The 22,939-nt window shown below is 44.9% G+C and overlaps 1 protein-coding gene across 5 annotated transcripts in view; it reads left to right on the plus strand.

Annotated features, from left to right (window-relative positions):
- Positions 1–22,939, plus strand: part of cep112 (centrosomal protein 112) — a 516,124-nt gene that overhangs the window by 227,538 nt on the left and 265,647 nt on the right. For 4 of the 5 annotated variants that reach the window (XM_070857896.1, XM_070857899.1, XM_070857898.1 and 1 more), the window contains 2 exons: positions 14,761–14,820; positions 19,679–19,758. In XM_070857896.1, coding sequence (XP_070713997.1) covers positions 14,761–14,820; positions 19,679–19,758 — 140 coding nt within the window. The remainder of the gene's footprint in view (positions 1–14,760; positions 14,821–19,678; positions 19,759–22,939) is intronic. The other variant, XM_070857897.1, reaches the window with a different exon arrangement.

A 22,939-nucleotide genomic window follows, 5' to 3' on the forward strand; every position in this document is an offset into this window, starting at 1 on the left:
CTGACTCCAGTGGCTTTTTCCTGAGTGGTGTTACATATGTTACAAAATCCCTTTCCTGCCATCCGCAAAATATCTGCAATCGAATTGGGCTTCTTTTTAAAAAAATGTTTTGATTGGGAGCATCTGTTTCTGCGGACTCAGAAATACACCAGGCAGCATCACTCAGCAAACACCCTGAGTTCAGTGTGTCTCTGAATTCACGGTAGCTAACGAGACCCAAGGGGGATTGGCTAACTAACAGAAAACAGAGAGTCAGGATAAATGGTTCATTCTTGGGTTGACAATTAGTAACTAGTGGGGTGCCACAGGGATCAGTGCTGGGACCCCAACTATTTACAATCTATATTAATGACTTGGATGAAGGGACTGAGTGTAACGTAGCCAAGTTTGCTGACGATACAAAGATGTGTGAGGAGGACACTCTGGTAAGGGAATAAGGGGTATGGAGAGTGGATAGGGAAGTGGACCTGAGTCCATGATTGGATCAGCTATGATCGTATTAAATGGCGGAGCAGGCTCGAGGGGCCGTATGGCCGACTCCTGCTCCTTATTTCTTATATTCTTATGTGAGATCAGTTCTGAGGCATCATTCCTCAAGTAATAAAGTGAACCACTCCTCTCCCTCTTTCCATCCCACTCACACATGTAGCCGCTAATAAAATATTTCACTGCCGGTGATTGCTGCGACTGGCTTTAATTAGATCAGCCCAGGCCTGGTTGTAAGTACTCCAAAAATTACTTTATTGCACATGAAATGTGAGAATAAATGCAGATTTTCTTTCTCAAGGCTAACAACCTGTAATGCATCCCAAGCTCAAAATGTCTGCAAATGTTGCTTCCTCTCCATGCAAGCTGCTCCAGTAACTGAAGTTGGCCCAGGAGCTTGATTGAAATGCAACTCATGATGTTGATGGAACAAATGCTGAGGTTGCTCCTCATCGGTCTAATTCAAAAATCTCTGGTTGGAACAAAAGTTGTTGGGAAGGTGGAGATATCTCCCCAGACTGTTATATCACCTGATAGTGAGATTGAAAAGGGGTGGCAGCCTCTTTTCTTCTCTGGAAGTACTGCTTCTCCTTGGAGCTCTGATCCACAGAAGCCCTCCAGCACCTCACCCAAGCAGCTATCCCCTTTGAGCCGAGTGAATTTTGGGCTATTTGGCTATGAATCATGGAATCAAATTTACAGTACGGAAGGAGGTCATCTCGGCCCATCGTTTCCGCGCGGCCGACCAAGAACTATCCAGCCTAATCCCACTTTCCAGCTCTTGGATCTATGGGTGTGTTGCAGCCGAGCCTGATTAGGTGATCCAACAGTATATCAATACATTGTACAAGAAAGCGTTTGGTCTCTTGGTGCCGAAGCGCGGCTTGTGCTGGCGACGCAGGATTCTTTGTGGCAGAGGGAACTTAATCTTGGAATCATGGAACAGGGAATGGGGGGCTCCCCCTCTGGGTCAGGGAATGGGGGGCTCCCCCTCTGGGTCAGGGAATGGGGGGCTCCCCCTCTGGGTCAGGGAATGGGGGGCTCCCCCTCTGGGTCAGGGAATGGGGGGCTCCCCCTCCGGGTCAGGGAATGGGGGGCTCCCCCTCCGGGTCAGGGAATAGGGGGCTCCCCCTCCGGGTCAGGGAACGGGGGGCTACCCCTCTGGGCCTACACCCGTTCCCTGACCCCTGAGACCACTTGCTGACCCTCACTATCTGGGCTCAAACAGTCCCCAATCCCGCGGGAGTCGGAGCCTTCCGAACGAGTGCGCTCCTCTCCCGCTTCCGGCCAGGCCCCGGAGGGTCAGGTTCTGGGCGGGGGGCCGGGTGCAGCGTCGGGTTACGTTCCCTATGCGAGGGCTGTCCTACCTGGGCGACAGGAAGCTGGATCCTTTTCTGGACATATTCGACCTGATCAAAACCTGCCTCGACAGCGTGTTGGGACTGCCGCCACTGGGGATGGAGAAGACCAAGGACGAGACCAATGCCGACATGAAGGAGAAAGAGGTAATGATCAAGGTTGTTTCATCATTCATAACGGAGTGGGCTCGATTCTGGCCTTTGACCTTTGGTGCCCGAGTGTAAAGAGAGCCTTACTCTGTAACCTGTGCTGTACCTGTCCTGAGATTGTTTGATGGGACAGTGTAGAGGGAGCTTTACTCTTTATCTAAAATCTAAAATCACAGCAGGCCAGTGACACTTGCTCGATGGAATCTCTTGTACCTTCGTGATCTGAATGGAGTGAGCACGAGCACGATGGCGAGCCCCCATGTCATGGTAGCACTGGGTGACAGCACCAGCAGCGGTCAGGTCCCTGTACATATTATGGGTTCCACTACAAGAGTCGTAGTGCAGCCAAATACCAAAGTTCTTCACTTCTGGTGACTTCTCAAAAACCTGTCCACAATAGACAATTTCACCAGCAGACTTTTTCAGTTTCTTCATCAAAGAAATGAAGTACCAGAATCGAGACTTGGCAACGATATGACTTGCAGAAGTTGGGCTGAATGGCTATTCTTTCTTTCCTCCTTTATTCCACTTACTGCCACTTTAAATATACCAATACATTTTATTACAATGTGGACTATTTTCCACACTCCAGGCCTGTGATTCCGAACCATATGAAAATGGAGAATGGAGATTGACTTTGCTTTAAAGAACTGTAGAATCCAATAATTCTTGTAATATTAGTTTCTAGGCTGCATAATCCTACCTTGATAGCTGGATTCTAAAATGAGGGATTTAGGGTGCTGGAGGGATAAATTTCATTGGCCAAACAATTTTTTCTCATCCTTACTGAATGATATCTACCTTTCACACATCACTCTGTCAAAAAGAAGGAATCCTGTTTAAATCATTTTCTCAAGCAAGCGCCAGGCTATGGCTATACTTAGTTCTGACTTTAATCTCCATTTGTTTTTGATGTGATGTTCAGAGGGGCTTCCATGCACCTCGAATGGGTTCCAATAATTTGGTGACAAACTGTCTTCTATGAATCCCACGAAAACAGTACCATTGTTTTTCAAAAGAACCGCATGCAGTGGTTGAGGTGAATAGCATAGATGGATTTAAGGGGAGGCCAGATAAAGACCGGAGGAGAAAGGAATAGAAGGATAAGCTAAGTGGGTGAGATGAAGAGGGGTGGGAGGAGGCTCGTGTGGAACATAAGCACCGCCATAGACCGGTTGGATCGCACGATCTGTTTCTGTTCTGTAGATGCTGTGTAATTCTATATAATTCTGTGATCTACAGATTGAGGATAATGATAGACAAAATCCAAATAAAGCCTGCACATGGGTTTCATGGTAATTAATATGATCATCTGCATGGTATTGGGAGACATGACAGACTGCACGGGATATAAGAAGGGAAGACAACTCAGCAGCAAGGTGTGTCTGGGCTGCTTGAGAGGCTGGTGCAACACTGCTGATAGGTGCACATTGTCATTCTGCTGGGAGCGGAAGTGAGTTCCACATTATGATGTGTTTTAATTTTCATAGAACATAGAAACATAGAAAATAGGTGCAGGAGTATGCCATTCGGCCCTTCTAGCCTGCACCGTCATTCAATGAGTTCATGGCTGAACATGCAACTTCAGTACCCCATTCCTGCTTTCTCACCATACCATTTGATTCCCCTAGTAGTAAGGACTTCATCGAACTTCTTTTTAATATATTTAGTGAATTGACCAACTTTCTGTGGTAGAGAATTCCACAGGTTCACCACTCTCTGGGTGAAGAAGTTCCTCCTCATCTCAGTCCTAAATGGCTTACCCCTTATCCTTAGACTGTGTCCCCTGGTTCTGGACTTCCCCAACATTGGGAACATTCTTCCTGCATCTAACCTGTCTAACCCCGTCAGAATTTTAAACGTTTCTATGAGGTCCCCTCTCATTCTTCTGAACTCCAGTGAATACAAGCCCAGTTGATCCAGTCTTTCTTGATAGGTCAGTCCCGCCATCCCGGGAATCAGTCTGGTGAACCTTCGCTGCACTCCCTCAATAGCAAGAATGTCCTTCCTCAGGTTAGGAGACCAAAACTGTACACAATACTCCAGGTGTGGCTTCACTAATGCCCTGTACAACTGCAGCAACACCTCCCTGCCCCTGTACTCAAATCCCCTCGCTATGAAGGCCAACATGCCATTTGCTTTCTTAACCGCCTGCTGCACCTACATGCCAACCTTCAATGACTGATGTACCATGACACCCAGGTCTCTTTGCACCTCCCCTTTTCCTAATCTGTCACCATTCAGATAATAGTCTGTCTCTCTGTTTTTACCACCAAAGTGGATAACCTCACATTTATCCACATTATACTTCATCTGCCATGCATTTGCCCACTCACCTAACCTATCCAAGTCGCTCTGCAGCCTCATAGCATCCTCCTCACAGCTCACACTGCCACCCAACTTAGTGTCATCCGCAAATTTGGAGATACTACATTTAATCCCCTCGTCTAAATCATTAATGTACAGTGTAAACAGCTGGGGCCCCAGCACAGAACCTTGCGGTACCCCACTAGTCACTGCCTGCCATTCTGAAAAGTCCCCATTTACTCCTACTCTTTGCTTCCTGTCTGACAACCAGTTCTCAATCCATGTCAGCACACTACCCCAATCCCATGTGCTTTAACTTTGCACATTAATCTCTTGTGTGGGACCTTGTCGAACGCCTTCTGAAAGTCCAAATATACCACATCAACTGGTTCTCCCTTGTCCATTCTACTGGAAACATCCTCAAAAAATTCCAGAAGATTTGTCAAGCATGATTTCCCTTTCACAAATCCATGCTGACTTGGACCTATCATATCACCTCTTTCCAAATGCACTGCTATGACAACCTTAATAATTGATTCCATCATTTTACCCACTACCGATGTCAGGCTGACCGGTCTATAATTCCCTATTATCTCTCCCTCCTTTTTTAAAAAAGTGGGGTTACATTGGCTACCCTCCACTCCATAGGAACTGATCCAGAGTCAATGGAATGTTGGAAAATGACTGTCAATGCATCCACTATTTCCAAGGCCACCTCCTTAAGTACTCTGGGATGCAGTCCATCAGGCCCTGGGGATTTATCGGCCTTCAATCCCATCAATTTCCCCAACACAATTTCCCGACTAATAAGGATTTCGCTCAGTTCCTCCTCCTTACTAGATCCTCCGACCCCTTTTATATCCGGAAGATTGTTTGTGCCCTCCTTAGTGAATACCGAACCAAAATACTTGTTCAATTGGTCCGCCATTTCTTTGTTCCCCGCTATGACTTCCCCAGATTCTGACTGCAGGGGACTCCGTTTGTCTTTACTAACCTTTTTCTCTTTACATATCTATAGAAACTTTTGCAATCCGTCTTAATGTTCCCTGCAAGCTTCTTCTCGTACTCCATTTTCCCTGCCCTAATCAAACCCTTTGTCTTCCTCTGCTGAGTTCTAAATTTCTCCCAGTCCCTGGGTTCGCTGCTATTTCTGGCCAATTTGTATGCCACTTCCTTGGCTTTAATACTATCCCTGATTTCCCTTGATAGCCACGGTTGAGCCACCTTCCCTTTTTTATTTTTACGCCAGACAGGAATGTACAATTGTTGTAGTTCATCCATGCGGTCTCTAAATTTCTGCCATTGCCCATCCACAGTCAACCCCTTAAGTATCATTCGCCAATCTATCCTTGCCAATTCATGCCTCATACCTTCAAAGTTACCCTTCTTTAAGTTCTGGACCATGGTCTCTGAATTAACTGTTTCATTCTCCATCCTAATGCAGAATTCCACCATATTATGGTCACTCTTCCCCAAGGGGCCTCGCACAACGAGATTGCTAATTAATCCTCTTTCATTACACAACACCCAGTCTAAGATGGCCTCCCCTCTAGTTGGTTCCTCGACATACTGGTCTAAAAAACCATCCCTTATGCACTCCAGGAAATCCTCCTCCACCGTATTGCTTCCAGTTTGGTTAGCCTAATCTATGTGCATATTAAAGTCACCCATTATAACTGCTGCACCTTTATTGCATGCACCCCTAATTTCCTGTTGATGTCCTCCCCAACATCACTACTACTGTTTGGAGGTCTGTACACAACTCCCACTAACGTTTTTTGCCCTTTGGTGTTCTGCAGCTCTACCCATAATGGGCCCAAGTTTCCACATGATTTGCGCCTGATTTTTAGGAGCAACTGGTGGAGAACGGACTATCTTAGAAATCGCAATTCTCCACATTTTTTTTTTCTGCAGTTCTAGTCAGGTAGAACAGTTCTACTTTGGAACAGAATTTTTTCTTCAAAAGGGGGCGTGTCCGGCCACTGACGCCTGATTTGAAAGTTTCCACAGTGAAAACGTACTCCAAACTAAAGTAGAATGGCGCCAGTGAAGATTTTTGTAGAACTGAAAAAACCTGTTCTACACATTAAAAAATCAGGCGCAGGTTACAAATTAGGCGTCCAGAACGAGGTGGGGGGGAAGGGAAGTCATTAAATTCGACAATAAATCCTTATTTATACTTATACAAATATTACACAAATAAATCCAACCTGAATAAACATTTATAAGCCAAGAAAAGATTAAATAAACCATCTTCCTACCTGTGTGAAAGTGCTTCAGCCAGGGAGAATTCTGCAGCCGTTCGTGCCGCTGAGCGGGGGGGAGGGGGAGAGAGAGAGAGAGAGAGAGGGAGGGAGAGAGAGAGGGAGGGAGGGAGAGGGGGAGGGAGGGAGGGAGAGAGGGGGAGGGGGAGGGAGGGAGTGGGGGGGGGAAGAGAAGGGGGGGGGAGCGGGTGTCGGGTCTGGTCGGGGGTGGGGGGGAGCAGGAGCTGGCCGTGGGAGGAGCCTTATTCACGCAGCCCCAGTGAGGCCATTCGGCCAGGGCTAGGGGCTGCGTGCTTCGGGCCCCTCCCACACAGTTCGGCGCCTGGAGCTACTGCACTTGCGTGCCCACTGTAGCGCGCATGTGCAGAGGTCCCGGCACTGTTTTCAGCGCAGGGACCTGGCTCCGCCCCCCCCACAGCTCGTGCTGGCTGCGCCGAGGGCCAGAGGACCTGCAGGGAGCTGGAGAATACCGAGGATTTTTTTAGGCGCCGTTTTAGGCGCGAAAAACAGGCGTCCAGCTCGGAGGGGTGCCTGTTTTTTTTCTTGTGGAAACTTGGGCCATTGATTCCACATCATCCAAGCTAATGTCCTTCCTAACTATTGCCTTAATCTCCTCCTTAACCAGCAATGCTACCCGACCTCCTTTTCCTTTTATTCTATCCTTCCTGAATGTTGAATACCCCTGGATGTTGAGTTCCCAGCCCTGATCATCCTGGAGCCACCTCTCCGTAATCCCAATCACATCATATTTGTTAACATCTATTTGCACAGTTAACCAGTAACTAAAATATGTCATTCATCACTGATCATTTTATTTCATCAGTGAAATCACTACATGTTTGTGGGATGCAAAATCTGCTTCTGCCTTTATATCCTAATGAATTGAGGTAAAACATGGCTTTCTTGCGTTTTACTACTATAAATGAGATCGCTGTAATAATGCTGTGATAGACTATCGGAGTTGTAAATGCTCACCTGTTGCACACTCAATATTTCCTTCCAATGTTCAACTTACCAGTACTTCCCTACTTGTACTTTTTCTTGTCTGCTTTTTTCTATACATAATGCAATTCTGTGTAATGTGACAAACTCCTGATCTAATGATTGTAATAGACCCTTATTTTCCACTTGCTGGATTTTTGGCACCCGCGCATGTTAACATACGATTTTTTTTGTGTCCGTTCGCCAGGGCAACCCAAACTTCAACTCGCAGAGGGAGCGGGACTAAGTGGCGGAGGATGGGTGGGGGTGGGGGGCATTCGGGCCGGGATTGCAGCGGAGGGGGGGGGGGGGCATTCCTTCTGGCCCAGAAATCCTCTTCCCTTGCTCCAAAAAGAGTTCTCTGTAGAAATGTATTTTATATTCTTATTGCCTCGCTCTTGTCCTCTTGTGCGCCAATCCGCCTCCTTAACTTCACAGGTGGGTTTTTTTTTGCGGGACTTTCGGCCAGTGTTTTTCGCACCGAAAAAAGTTGTAGACGGTCAAAATCGATTAAGTGCACAAAAACGCGCCCGATCCCGTTTTGACTCGGGTTGGCTCCAAAAAATGCTATGGTTCAAAAAAAAAACTGCCGCATACAGTCGGCAGCAGTGTCCAAACGTTGGCGAAAGTTGGAAAGGGAGCATTTAACGCCAAAAAACATTTGGACGCCAAAAAACGGCGCAAAATCGTGGCGAAAATAGGGGCCATGGTCTCTAAATGCTGAGACTGCTTCTATAAGAATTAGGAACAGGAGTAGGCCATACGGGCCGCCGAGCTTGCTCCAGCATTCAATAAGATCATGGTTGGCTGGAGAGACAGTAACAAAAGGGCACAGATTCAAGCTAATCATAAAAAGACTTAAAGGGGAGGTTGGGAAAAATGACACAGATTTTTAAAATTAGTTTCTGGGATGTGGGTGTCATTGGCAAGGCCGGCATTCATTGCCCATCCCTAATTAGAAACATAGAAAATAGGTGCAGGAGTCGGCTATTCGGCCCTTCGAGCCTGCACCACCATTCAACGAGTTCATGGCTGAACATGCAACTTAAGTACCCCATTCCTGCTTTCTCGCCATACCCCTTGATCCCCCTTGTAGTAAGGACTACTTCTAACTCCTTTTTGAATATATTTAGTGAATTGGCCTCAACAACTTTCTGTGGTAGGGAATTCCACAGGTTCACCACTCTCTGGGTGAAGAAGTTTCTCCTCATCTCGGTCCTAAATGGCTTACCCCTTATCCTTAGACTGTGTCCCCTGGTTCTGGACTTCCCCAACATCGGGAACATTCTTCCTGCATCTAACCTGTCTAAACCCGTCAGAATTTTAAACGTTTCTATGAGATCCCCTCTCATTCTTCTGAACTCCAGTGAATACAAGCCCAGTTGATCCAGTCTTTCTTGATATGTCAGTCCCGCCATCCTGGGAATCAGTCTGGTGAACCTTCGCTGCACTCCCTCAATAGCAAGAATGTCCTTCCTCAAGTTAGGAGATCAAAACTGTACACAATACTCCAGGTGTGGCCTCACCAAGGCCCTGTACAACTGTAGTAACACCTCCCTGCCCCTGTACTCAAATCCCCTCGCTATGAAGGCCAACATGCCATTTGCTTTCTTCACCGCCTGCTGTACCTGCATGCCAACCTTCAATGACTGATGTACCATGACACCCAGGTCTCGTTGCACTTCCCCTTTTCCTAATCTGTCACCATTCAGATAATAGTCTGTCTCTCTGTTTTTACCACCAAAGTGGATAACCTCACATTTATCCATATTATACTTCATCTGCCATGCATTTGCCCATTCACCTAACCTATCCAAGTCACTCTGCAGCCTCATAGCATCATCCTCGCAGCTCACACTGCCACCCAACTTAGTGTCATCCGCAAATTTGGAGATACTACATTTAATCCCCTCGTCTAAATCATTAATGTACAATGTAAACAGCTGGGGCCCCAGCACAGAACCTTGCGGTACCCCACTAGTCACTGCCTGCCATTCTGAAAAGTACCCATTTACTCCTACTCTTTGCTTCCTGTCTGCCAACCAGTTCTCAATCCACGTCAGCACACTACCCCCAATTCCATGTGCTTTAACTTTGCACATTGATCTCTTGTGTGGGACCTTGTCGAAAGCCTTCTGAAAGTCCAAATACACCACATCAACTGGTTCTCCCTTGTCCACTCTATTGGAAACATCCTCAAAAAATTTCAGAAGATTTGTCAAGCATGATTTCCCTTTCACAAATCCATGCTGACTTGGACCTATCATGTCACCTCTTTCCAAATGCGCTGCTATGACATCCTTAATAATTGATTCCATCATTTTACCCACTACCGATGTCAGGCTGACCGGTCTATAATTCCCTGTTTTCTCTCTCCCTCCTTTTTTAAAAAGTGGGGTTACATTGACTACCCTCCACTTCATAGGAACTGATCCAGAATCTATGGAATGTTGGAAAATGACTGTCAATGCATCCGCTATTTCCAAGGCCACCTCCTTAAGTACTCTGGGATGCAGTCCATCAGGCCCTGGGGATTTATTGGCCTTCAATCCTATCAACTTCCCCAACACAATTTCACGACTAATAAGAATTTCCCTTAGTTCCTCCTTACCCTTGAGAAGGTGGTGGTGAGCCACCTTCTTGAACCGCTGCAGTCCGTGTGCTGAAGGAACTCCCACAGTGCTGTTAGAGAGGGAGTTCCAGGATTTTGACCCAGCGACAATGAAGGAACGGCAATATATTTCCAAATCAGGATGTTGTGTAACTTGGAGAGGAACTTGCAGGTGATGGTGTTCCCATGCGCCTGCTGCCCTTGTTCTTCTAGGTGGTAGAGGTCGCGGGTTTGGGAGGTGCTGTCGAAGAAGCCTTGGCGGGTTGCTGCAGTGCATCTTGTAGATGGTACACACTGCAGCCACGATGCGCCAGTGGTGGAGGAAGTGAATGTTAAAGGTGGTGGATGGGGTGCCAATCAAGCGGGCTGCTTTGTCCATCATCATTATCAGTATTCCATCACACTCCTGATTTGTGCTTTGTAAATGTTGGGGAGTCAGGAGGTGAGAGACTTGCCGCAGAATACCCAGCCTCTGACCTGCTCTTGTGGTCACAGTATTTATGTGGCTGGTCCAGTTAAGTTTCTGGTCAATGATGACCACCAGAACGTTGATGGTGGGGGATTCGGCGATGGTAATGCTGTTGAATGTCAAGGGGAGATGGTTAGACTCTCGCTCGTTGGAGATAGTCATTGCCTGGCACTTGTGTGGCGTGAATATTACTTGCCAATTATCAGCCCAAGCCTGAATGTTGTCCAGGTCTTGCTGCATGCGGGCATGGACAGCTCCATTATCTGAGGGGTTGCGAATGAAACTGAACACTGCATTCATCAACGAACATCCCCACTTCTGACCTTATGATGGAGGGAGGTCATTGATGAAGCACCTGAAGATGGTTGGGCCTTGGACACTGCCTTGACGAACTTCTGCTGCGATGTCCTGGGGCTGGGATGATTGATCTCCAGCAGCCGTAATCATCATCTTTGTGCTCGGTCTGACTCCAGCCAGTGGAGAATTTTCCCCCTAATTCCCATTTACTTCAATTTTGCTCGGACTCCTTGATGCCACACTTGGTCAAATGCTGCCTTGACATCAAGGGCAGTCACTCTCTCCTCACGTCTGGAATTCAGCAGATTTGTCCATGTTTGGACTAAGGCAGTAATGAGGTCTGGAGCTAAGTGGTCCTGGCTGAACCCAAACTAAGCATCGGTCAGCAGGTTGTTAAAAGACTTGGGTTCATATCGCACCTTTCCCGACCTCTGGATGTCTCAAAGTGCTTTACAGCCAATGAAGTACTTTTGAAGTGCAGTCACTGTTGTAATGTGGGAAACTCGCCAGCCAACTTGGTGAGTAAATGCTGCTTGATTGCACTGTTGATGACGCCTTCGATCACTTTGGTGATGATTGAGAGTGGATTGATGGGGCGGTAAATGACCGGATTGGATTTGTCCTGCTTTTTGTGGATAGAACATACCTGGACAGTTTACCACATTGTCTTGTAGATGCCAGTGATGTAGCTGTACTGGAACAGTGCTTAGAATTTAGAACTCTGTCACAAACCACTCTTGAAATCCATAAATTCTTAAAAAGAAATTAAATAGTTGCATAAAAAGGAAGAATATTGAAGGGTAAGCAGGAAATGAGAATACAAGAGCAAGACATTATGCTTGAACTGTATAAAATACTGGTTAGGCTGCAGCTGAGTACTGTATGCAGTTCTGGTCACCACATTACAGGAAATATGTGATTACAATGGAAAGGGTGCAGAGGAGATTTACAAGAATGTTGCCTGGACTGGAGAATTTTGTCTATGAGGAAAGATTGGAGATACTGGGTCTGTTTTCTTTGGAACAGAGGAGGCTGAGGGGAGACCTGATTGAGGTGTATAAAATTATGAGGGGCCTGGATAGAGTGGATAGGAAGGACCTGTTTCACTTGGCAGAGGAGTCAATAACCAGGGGGTATAGATTTAAAGTAATTGGGGGGAGGCTTAGAGAAGATATGAGGGGAAATTTCTTCACGCAGAGGGTTGTGGGGATCTGGAACTCACTGCCTGAAAGGGTGGTAGAGGCAGAAACCCTCACCACATTTAAAAAAAATACTTGGATGTGCAATTGAAGTGCCGTAACCTACAGGGCTACGGACCAAGAGCTGGACATTGGGATTAGGCTGGATAGCTTTTGGTCGGCCGGTGTGGACACGATGGGCCGAAATGACCTCCTTCCGTGCTGTAAATTTCTATGATTCTACGATTAAACGAGTTGATTTGGGGAGTATTTTAACCAAAATGGCGTGGATAGTTTGAAATAATGTGGCAAGCAGAAGGAAAAACAAGTTGTGAAAGCAAAAGGGGCAAGTGGTTTAGGAAAGGGAAATGAAAAAGACAGGAAAGTAACGAAGAACAGATCAGAAGGAATTGGGAATTAAAAAGAGTAAGATTGCCAGCATTTCAAACAAGTGGAGAGTTAAAAGTATGAATAATTTATGGAAGATATGGTATGCTAGCTACACTGAAGACTTGGTTTAGGTTTGAATGGGACTGTGAACTTTGATATTCCTGGATTTTCAATAGTAATAGAGAGGGGGGAAATGGGTGCCAGTAAAGGATTCTATCATAGTGCTAGAATGTAAGCATGTTTTAGGGGTTGTATTGAGTCAGAATCCATGTGGGTTAAGTTAAAGAATAGCAAGGAAAATAATACAATTCTCTTTGTGCATTACAGACCACTGGTCAAGGAAGATCAGAGAGAAAGGGAGATTTGTACAGAATTCAAAGATGTGTAAAACAACCGAGTTAATCGTATTGGGTGACTTTAACCGTCCCAAGATAGATTGAAATAAGGATTTTGTGTGGTGAAAGTGGGGAATGTTTTTTGAAATGCCTCCCAGACTGCTTCCTAGGTCATTACATTTCTAGTCCAACAATTGCTTGATTTGGGAGATCAAGTGGGACAAATAGCCAAAGATAAGGGTGCTGGACTGGAAAAAAGGCAACGTTCAGTCAGATGAGAAGGGATCCAAAAATATCTAGACAGAAAAATTAGCGAATAAGACATTGGATCAGCAGTGGTAATCTTAAAGTTACGAGATGAATAGTGTAAAAAATAAATAAATTCCTTTAAGGCAAAAAGTAGATGCATCTGAAGAGAGAAAATTATAGAAAAATAAAGAGGGTAAAACTAGACTAAAATTTAAACAGGAGTTATATGATTAAGAAAATCATGAGGAATATAGAAAGTGTGGAGGGAAAGGGGAAAAAGACAGTGGAAAGCCAAAAAAGGAATAATATAAGATAATATAAGAGAAATGGTAAGCATATAAAAAGGACCACTTGAGGATGAAGGGGAAGTCTAGTTGTGGCAGAAGTATGAAATAAATATGTCATTGTTTTTTTACAAATGATGGTGGAAGTGAGAATGTTGTTGTACTAGAGGAGAAAATTGAACAATTATTAGAGAGAACTGTAGGTAAGGAGTTAGTTCAGAAAAAACGAACAGAACTCAAATGGTAAAATTCACCAGGTCCAGATGGAATGCTCCCTTGGCGTTTGACGGAAGTTGAAGGGGTGATAGCAGAGGCTTTGATAATTTTTCAATCCTCCTTAGATATACAAGAGAACTGGAGGGTAGCCAAAGTAATATCTCTGCTCAAGAAGGGAGAGAAGTGTAAACTAGGTAACTATAGACCTGTTAGCCTAAAAACAGAATCCATAACTGGAGATCAAGTTGGTGAGCAGTTGGAAATGCTTGGAGTAAGGATATCTGGCATTTAATAGTTTTTTTGAAGAAAGTCACATTGTATAGATAAAGGGAATGCAGTAGATGTGTATATGGGTTTTTGCAAGATGCTCAATAAGGTGGAGCTGATTTCTTAGCCCCCTCCCACCTAGGGGGATAGATGCAGCGTGCCTGAACTACACTTTGCCTGTCCAGGTTGAACTATGGCCAAATTTGGTGGGCCAGTCCATTAACATGATCCAGTTGCACCCCTGGCAGAACCTTATGCCGGAAAATAGAGGTGGGAGCGAGGGCACAGTTTACTTATCTATTGTAATCTTTGCCATATCTGCATAACCTGAATTACCTCTGTCCATTCACATGCGCATTTTGACTGCTGCTTCGGATCTGAGCCCATCACTTCCACCTCTTCTGTTAGGCTCTTCTTTCCTGTCTACTCCCCTTCCTGTCAATTTTTGTCTGATTACACTTCTGTGAAGTGCCTTGAGTGCTTTTCTACATTAAAGGCGCTATATAAATGCAAGTAGTTGTTGTATTCACTGAAAGGAAGCCAGGCCCCTCCCCACATGAAGGGAAGGAAAATCCGAGGAAGTATACTCCTACTCTTGTGCTTCTCCTGAAGGCAGGTTTATGGCAGCAGTGAGGGAGGATTAAGAGCAGGTCACCGACCTACCCTCCCTCCTGCAACAAGCATGTGGTCTAGTGAAACTAGGATAGAAAGGTGGGCATGGGAGAGGAAATGGAGAGTTTACCCTCAATTAAGTAGACACAGACACAAACCATTGCTTAACATTTAGTTCTTTTAGTTTAATAGTTGTTTAAAAGACAGGTGAACCCAGTAAATCCTAATTGTAATTTGAGGTCATTAGTTGACTTTTTTACATCAATTAATGCCTGTGGCTTATTTAATGTGTATTTTTTTTTTCAGAACCAAGCAGGAAGATTTGAACAAGAAAAGCTGCATCTGGAGCATCTTCATGAAAGGAAGGTAATGAAGTGAACTACTGGGCAGTAAGATGCCTGTTATAACACACTGAGTACCATTGACAACATATGGACTATGTAGGGGGCATCAAAAGTTGTATATGCACCAATAACTGGATTAACTGCATCACTGAAGGAATGTTTAAGAATTGTAAGTAGAGAAGTTTACGCATGATATTTAATAAAGAATTCAATTGCGGTGAATAATTTGTACTTTAATTGATGGGTATTTAATTCATCGTGTCTTAATGGATCTGTTAAAAGCGACAAGGCTGAAGTCCCTGCAAGGAGGACCTGCTATTACAGCATGAATTCCACATGTGTGCAACATTGGGACTCCAGTGGATCAGTTGGGAAAATATATCAACAATTCAGAGTTGAATCTACATTAAGGGTCCACCTTATGTCAGTCATAGAGGTGATTCCTGTTGACAGTTTTCACTACGGTTCAAATCCAAAGAAAGAAAGAATCAAGACTTTCATTTCTATAGTGCCTGTTACAACCGTCGGACGTCCCAAAGCGCTTTACACCCAATTAAGTACTTTTTGAAGTGTAGTCACTGTTGTAATGTAGGAAATGCAGCAGCTAATTTGTGCTCATCCAGCTCCCACAAACAGCATTGTAATAATGACCAGATAATCTGTTTTTAGTTGATTGAGGGATAAATATTGGCCAGGATACCAGGGAGAACGTTCCTGCTCTTCTTTGAAATAGTGCCACAGGATCTTTTACATCCACCTGAGAGGGACCTCGGTGTAACGTCTCATCCGAAAGGCCAGGAAGAAATAGTGACTGAAAAGTTGAAGAGGATGTTCTCTGTACTGTTGGAAAAGTGGACGCCAGGGCCTGCCAACAAGAAGTGTCATCACTTGGATCACCACAGAAATAGAATGGATCACCCACTGAGAGACCACCAGCACTGGGCCAATTTGAAGCCTAGGCATTCGAGCATAACAGAAATAAAATAGATCATACCACATATTCCCTTGAGACTATAATGTTTGCAAATATAGCCACTAGACCACTACAAATTGGAAGATGACATTGCATATGTGCAGAATTACCACACTTGAGTGTCAGTTTGACATTTTTCTTACAGAGAAAGCCATCTGAATGTAAAGAATGAAGCAAGACTAATTTACTTAATTTGAGAATTGGAGGGGAATTATTAAAAATGCAGAACAAAAGGAAAGGATACCAAAAACACAATCAGTGATGAGAAAATCGAGGAAAAGAAGCAGTGCGTGGTGTCCTGCCATAAGTCCAGGATAAAACTGACATCTATCTTGCTTAGGTACAACATGTGGTTCAAGTCTCGGTACCACACTGTGGTGTTTTTTACCAAACAGATTAATTGGTCATTCATCTTATTGCTGTTTGTGGGATCTTGCTCCACAGAGACCACTACATAATGGTCAGTGCAATTCAGACATCTGCTGTATGTCGATGTTCTGAGATGTTTGTGAAGGACTAGTTAATTGCCCATGATGTTGGCCACATTTCACGGAGACACTTACTGGCCAGAGCCTACACTATATCATGACAGTAGTCATTGCAAAACTGAATAGGAAATATTGACAAGGCAATTTACAATGATGACGGTTGAGAAAAGTATGACCAGAAATCATGAGAACCAGAAGTAAGGTTGTAGACAGAAGTGTGCACTCTCGATGTGTTAAAATGCTATTTTAAATGTAAATCTGTCATTTATGTAGTAAGTTTGTCATTTATCAGATCACTTGGCTGCTTCTCAATTTTTGTTTTACTTTTTCTTAAAAGAGATAAAATGACCATTAGTAACCCCAACAGGAACAAGAAGCGCACGCCGAGGAAACATTGTAATTCATAATGGATGATCTGATTTGCATCTTGGGGATTTACAGGCCTGTAATCGATATTAAATCAGCACTGATCTAATGCCTAACCTTGGTAATCCGATCACTACAGGAGTTAAAATGAATCAATGTAGTGGGTGTGTATAGAAAGTGGAATGGAATTTTCATTTTCTGTTTCATTTAACATAAACCACACTGGTGCAGTGACTGTACTGAGAGTTTAGTTTTTTTTAAATCGTTGAAAAGTTCAGTAAGTTCAGAGGTATACACCACCCAAGAGCAACTGGGCAGAGAGTCTTTATAGGGACACCATCACTGTGCAAATGTATTTGCTAGCCCTTTTATCATTTGCTTCCAAACACACTGCCCAATGACATTAATCATAGTGAAAGATATGATTGCATTACTTGTGCATGATGTTTGTGACAGAAATGACACCCAGCATTTCTGGCTCTTTAAAAGAAAAAGGAGCAGTATCCTTTCAAAAGTAAAGTAACAGGAACAGGGAAAACCTTTTTTTCTGTGTGTTGGAATGCCTTAAAATGACCAGTTGCATTTAGTCCTGGAAGCTGTCATTATGTAGTACCTGTTTTATGTATGACATTGAATGAAATGTTGCAGTAAAACTAAATGTGATAGTATCGTTAACTGCTGTAAGCCACCAATCGGGGATGTTGCGTGCTATAAGTGCAAAAACACACCTGTTTTGTGGCGATGACCTGCTGCTTTCTATCCCAATAAAGCTGTAAAAGACTGGCAACAGTGCACAAGTTGTAGGGCCCAGTAATTCGAACAGCTGCAAGGATCCTTTTTCTACCTCCAGGGAATGGGAAATGATGGTCAGTATTTCCTCCAAGGTGTTTGCTCGAAGTGCCACAAGGCACGGGAGGACCTCTAATTTTGATGAATGTAATAAACAAGACTCAATGGAGGGGAGATGAAAGAAAGGCTTGGGTTTTAAAAATATTAGTGCTGTGTTAGTTATGTGTATGAGCCGCTGATTAGCTTTGTAGTCATTGCAGTGTTCATAATAACAGAAGCACTAAACTTTAAATGCTTCCTTTAAAACTGTCAGTGCAGCAGGAAATAAATGTAAAACCTAGTCATTTACAATTATTTTATTTTATGGGAATTATTTCCTCCCCTTTTCTTCACTTGGATCTCCAACCACCATCTATGGCCCAAGAGGGTGTGTGAATGACCTGCTCCATGACCAATACCGCTCTTGAACCAACTGCTAGGAGGCAATTCAGAGTGTTTTGAGAAGTACTGCCTGTTGTTTCTCTCCTTTGCCCCCCCCCCCCCCCTTTGCCTGTTGCCTTTCCTCAGCAACATGACTGACATCAGGAACTCAACAATACGCAGGATTCCAGGCGTAAACCCAGTTATCGCCACGCCATGGTGTCTTCCTGTATTCCTGTTTTAAAGAAACTTTAATGTTGACCTGACCAGGGCTTTTCAAACTCAAATTATCATTGGAAACTTTCTTTTATTATTCCCACCTGCTGGATCCATTTTTTCATCAGCATAAGAAAAGCACAATTTATAACAAAATTATACATTAGTGTGCGTGCTACACTAAACAGAGTACATTCTGGGAAAACGCACAGAGATCTGAGGGGTAGTTGCGTGATCCCACAGTTCTAGTGAGAGTGTGGGTTGCAGACTGGGCTGCACCATTGTGGCCCCAATGGTCAGCAACCCGAGCTCCCTGCTGGGCGTGTGGATTCACCCCTCTGGACAATAAAACCTTACCTTCCTTTTTCTCCACTAGCTCCTGTTTCCCACAATTTGTACATCAAAGTAACATACGTTTTAATTATGACATGACCAGTCTGTAAGCAGGTGCATTGATTGTCATGAAAAAATGTAAATGGTGGGAAAGGGAACACTTCTTTACTTTCCCAAATCCCGGGAATACATTGGCGCTGGGGAGGGAGGTGCAAGCCAGTCTGACGTAAGTCATGAAGCTTGGAGAAATGAGTTCAAGGGTACTCCTTCGCTGGTCTAGCAGTTGAATTGGTTGTATTTGGATACTGAACTATGGCCCCCACTTCTAGCCCTGTGCAGGAAATACACCTGTTTGGAACTGGTGGAATTTTCAGGGTATCCAAGCATCCTGCTCGTCCTAGGCTGCCCCCCGCAAGTTAGAATTTCCCTTCCCTGCCAGAAAGGGTAGAAACAGGTTTGAGGCCTCACCTGGAATATTGTGTTCAGTTTTGGTCTCCTAGTCTGAGGAAGGACGTTCTTACAATTGAGGGAGTGCAGCGAAGGTTCACTAGACTGATTCCTGGGATGGCAGGACTGACATATGAGGAGAGACTGGATTGACTGGAGTTTAGAAGGATGAGAGGGGATCGCATAGAAACATATAACATTCTGACGGGATTGGACAGGTTAGATGCGGGAAGAAGGTTCCCGATGTTGGGGAAGTCCAGAACCAGGGGATATAGTCTAAGGATAAGGGGTAAGCCATTTAGGACTGAGATGAGGAGAAACTTCTTCACTCAGAGAGTTGTTAACCTGTGGAATTCCCTACCGCAGAGAGTTGTTGATGCCAGTTCATTGGATATATTCAAGAGGGAGTTGGATATGGCCCTTACGGCTAAAGGGATCAAGAGGTATGGAGAGAAAGCAGGAAAGGGATACCGAGGGAATGATCAGCCATGATCTTATCAAATGGTGGTGCAGGCTCGAAGGGCCGAATGGCCTACTCCTGCACCTATTTTCTATGTTTCTATGAACCGAAATTGCTCCCATGGCGATTGAATTCTGTTCCCAAAGCACATGGAATATCAAGGCTCCATTTTTTTAGTCAAGAGGATCACCAGGATTCAGCAGTGTATCTACCAGCAGAATTTTATTTTATCCACCAGACCAGTGACGGTACTTACAGAACATTTGATTTGTTTACTTCAACAAAAGTTTTTCTCTAGGTATCTCGGATTCTAAAATTGTAATGTAACAATTGATTTTGTTCCTGCTGTAATATGCATGAAGTAAATGAATAATTTATTTTATTTTAGATTCATGCCTTGCAGACTGAGAGAGACCAGGAAAGAACAGATGCAGTGAAACAAATTCGGAAGTTGGAAGAAGCCTTTTGGTAAAGATGCCCTTTGTTTTGCTTCACTTTTTAAAAAGCTTTCAGCTTGGCTCAGCTGGTAGAGCCTCCTGTCATTTAGTCCGATGGTCTGGGTTTGTGCCCAATGCCAGAGATTTGAGCACCTAATCTAGGTTGACATTTTAATACAGTATTGAATATTGGATGTATTGTCATTGTTTTTGGATGTATTGATGTCATAAGCTGATACCATGTGCCAGTTCTGGCGGATGTTAACGAACTCGTGGTAATAATTGAAGAAGAGCAGGAGTTCTTCCAGTATCTGGGCCAACATTTCATCCACTACCAAAGCACCATTTCATTCATTTTATCGCTGGTAGGATCTTGCTGTGTGTAATGGCTGCCACAGATGCCCACACAATGGGCCCAAATTTGGCCCACCCGTTTTTTCGGGGCATTCGCGTAAGATGCACCAACTTCCTAGGCTCAAAACGGCACCAAAAAGATGTCCCTGGATTCTGGCCGCTCTATTGACTCTCCCGGGGCTTGGCGCGGCATGGCGATTCCATTGGGGGGGCGGAGCTAGGGCCCTGCGCGTCAAAGAATGTCGGCAGGAGGGCGGAGCTAGGGCCCTGTGTGTGAAAGAGTGCCGGCATGCGCATTGGAGCGTTTGCGCATGTGCAGTAGCGAATAACATTGGCAATCGGCCAGTTTCCTGTGCTCTCCCGCCCGCACCTATCCCCGGCCGAGTGGCCTCCCGCACCGGTCGGCTGGCCCGTTGTCCGTTGATACCTGCAGCCAGCAGCCTGTGTCTTCTGGGAGCCCAGCCCAGCCTGCCTGTGTCTTCTGGGAGCTTGTGGCCAATTCCCTGTGCTCTCCTGCCCGCACCTATCCCCGGTCAAGTGGCCTCTCTCACCGATCAGCCCGCTGACTTCCTGGGCCCGAGTTAGGAAGGTAGGACTTACGTTTTATTTTTTATTTCTCCTTGATGGTTTTTATGCTTCTTGAATGTTGTTTTGCTTTGTTTAGTGCTGTGTAAGGTCCTCTCTGCTTCCCGCCACTATCTCTGGCTACCTGCGCTGATTTCTTAACTCTCTGCAAGGGTTTTCTGTTTGTGGCCACAAGTGGTCACATACGCCGGCCTAAGTTAGTTTGGAGCAACTATTAGCTGTCCAAAGTGGCTTAAATGGCCAAAACTGGCAGGTAACGCCCCCTTTTGAAAAAAGCTAAACTAAACTCAAAAAATCCTAACTCACTTACACTGGTGCAAATTGAATGTGCAAAATGGGGATTTTTACGATACTCCAGAAAAATCAAGTTGCAACTACATTCAAAATAATTCATTATATTTAAAGCACTGAGTCTCTGAGGAATGTGATACAGTATTTATGAATTCAAGTATTCTTTTTCCACAAGCACTATTTCAGGATCGATTCTGAAAGGTACTTATCTGTATATATTTTGTTTATTGTGAAGAATCCTTGGTGAGTACCGGTACTTGTTTTCTTAGATGCAGCTGGTAGGAGACTATTTGACTGTGGGCAGGTGATTGTTCAGCTAAAAGTCACAATTAGAACCCAAGGCTGCTTAGCTGTAGTATTTTATAGCCTACTAGTATTCATGTTGTTCAAGGATTCACAGCTTTGAGTTTATTGTAGGATTTAGGAACTGCCCTTATGAGGAAGAATATAGCTGCCTAGAAAGAAGAAAAACTTTGCCTCATTGGAAATTATAATAGAATATATAGCATAGTTTGGAAAAAACAAAAGTCAGGAATGTAAAGACTTTTCTGAGCTGTAAACATAGGATTGTTACCCTCAGTGTAACCAGTAGTGTATAAAAGATTTCATTTCTTCCACTGTAAGACCATCATTCTCCACAGTTGTTTCTTAACTGAAAAAAGGTTTGCTCCAACACTAACAGACAAACAAGGATGGACCAGAAAAGACCCACTGGGTCCATTCAGCCAGCCACACACAATGGCAGTGCCTTATGCACCGCAATATTTATATTCCTCACCCCACCTGAAAGCCATGTGATCTCCTGGGAGAGGTGAAAAAACAGATAAAAAAACGTAGGCTACAAGAGGGGGAAACAATCTGGAGAATTCCTCCTTGACCCCCTTAGGCGATCAAAACTAGTCCAGGAGGTCACTCTGGCCCCAATTAATGTTATACAGAACCTACCTTTTGTACAAGATGATCTGCACCCGAGCCAGAAACAGATCCAGCTCTCGCTTGAAGGAACTCAGCAAATCAGCGTTCAGTGCAAGAACTGGCAGCCTGTTCCACAGGTCCACTATTCTCTAACAAATGAATCAACTCCTAACATTTGTCCTAGTTCTGCCTTTACAAAACTTGAGATTGTGATCCCTAGTCCTCCCTAACTTTTTTAGTTGAAACAAACTGTCTACACATAAACAATCTATTCCCTTCATCATTTGATAAACCTCGATCAAATCACCCTGAAGTCTATGCTTCTCTAAAATGTCGAGTTCGAGCTCTTTGAGCCTATCTGGATAATTAAATTGCTTTCAACTGGGAATAAATCTTGCACAAAGACAAAATAGTGAGGCTGAAATTGCCCTGTTTTGTGCCTCCCGTTGGCGCCTCCAGGGGGCGCTAACGGGGTGCAAATCTGTTTTCGCCCAGGAGTGGGGTGCAGGGGAGTTAGCAGAGACCCTGACACGATAGCGCCGCACCCCTCCTGTAGCGCCTCGGGTCGCTGTGCAACTGGCAATGATGTCATCGCTATGTGCAGCGACCCCTCAGCGCCTCACGGTGACCCCTTCCTGCCACGCGGGGGAGGTCGAGAGCACCGCCGCTGCTTTTTTTCTTGCTCCTTCTGTGTTTCTTTGGCGTGGTCCGGGCCGCCATCATGCAGCCCAGCATTCCGTTTGGGTGCCGGGCTGCGGCCTCAGCACCACACCGCCGTGGAGGCCGTGCAGAAGGGGAAGGGCGTTGAAATGCATCAGTGCTCGGCGGCGCAGTCGCGCAGCGCTGACTAATGCGACTGAGTAGCACCCTCGAACCCGCCCCAACAGGAAGTGGAGCGCGTGACTTTGTGTTTAACTTCCTGTGAGGGGATGGAACCGCAATTGCGCGGCTAGGGGTGACTCTCGCCCCGGGCACAGGAAGTCCCGCCCTGAATCAGTCACCGCCCCCAAACAGGGCGCAGGGGAATTTCGCCCCCAGTATGTTTTATTTTATAGTGAGTTGTTCTA

The sequence above is a fragment of the Pristiophorus japonicus genome, chromosome 16, assembly GCF_044704955.1.
Source record: "Pristiophorus japonicus isolate sPriJap1 chromosome 16, sPriJap1.hap1, whole genome shotgun sequence".
Taxonomy (NCBI): domain Eukaryota; kingdom Metazoa; phylum Chordata; class Chondrichthyes; family Pristiophoridae; genus Pristiophorus; species Pristiophorus japonicus.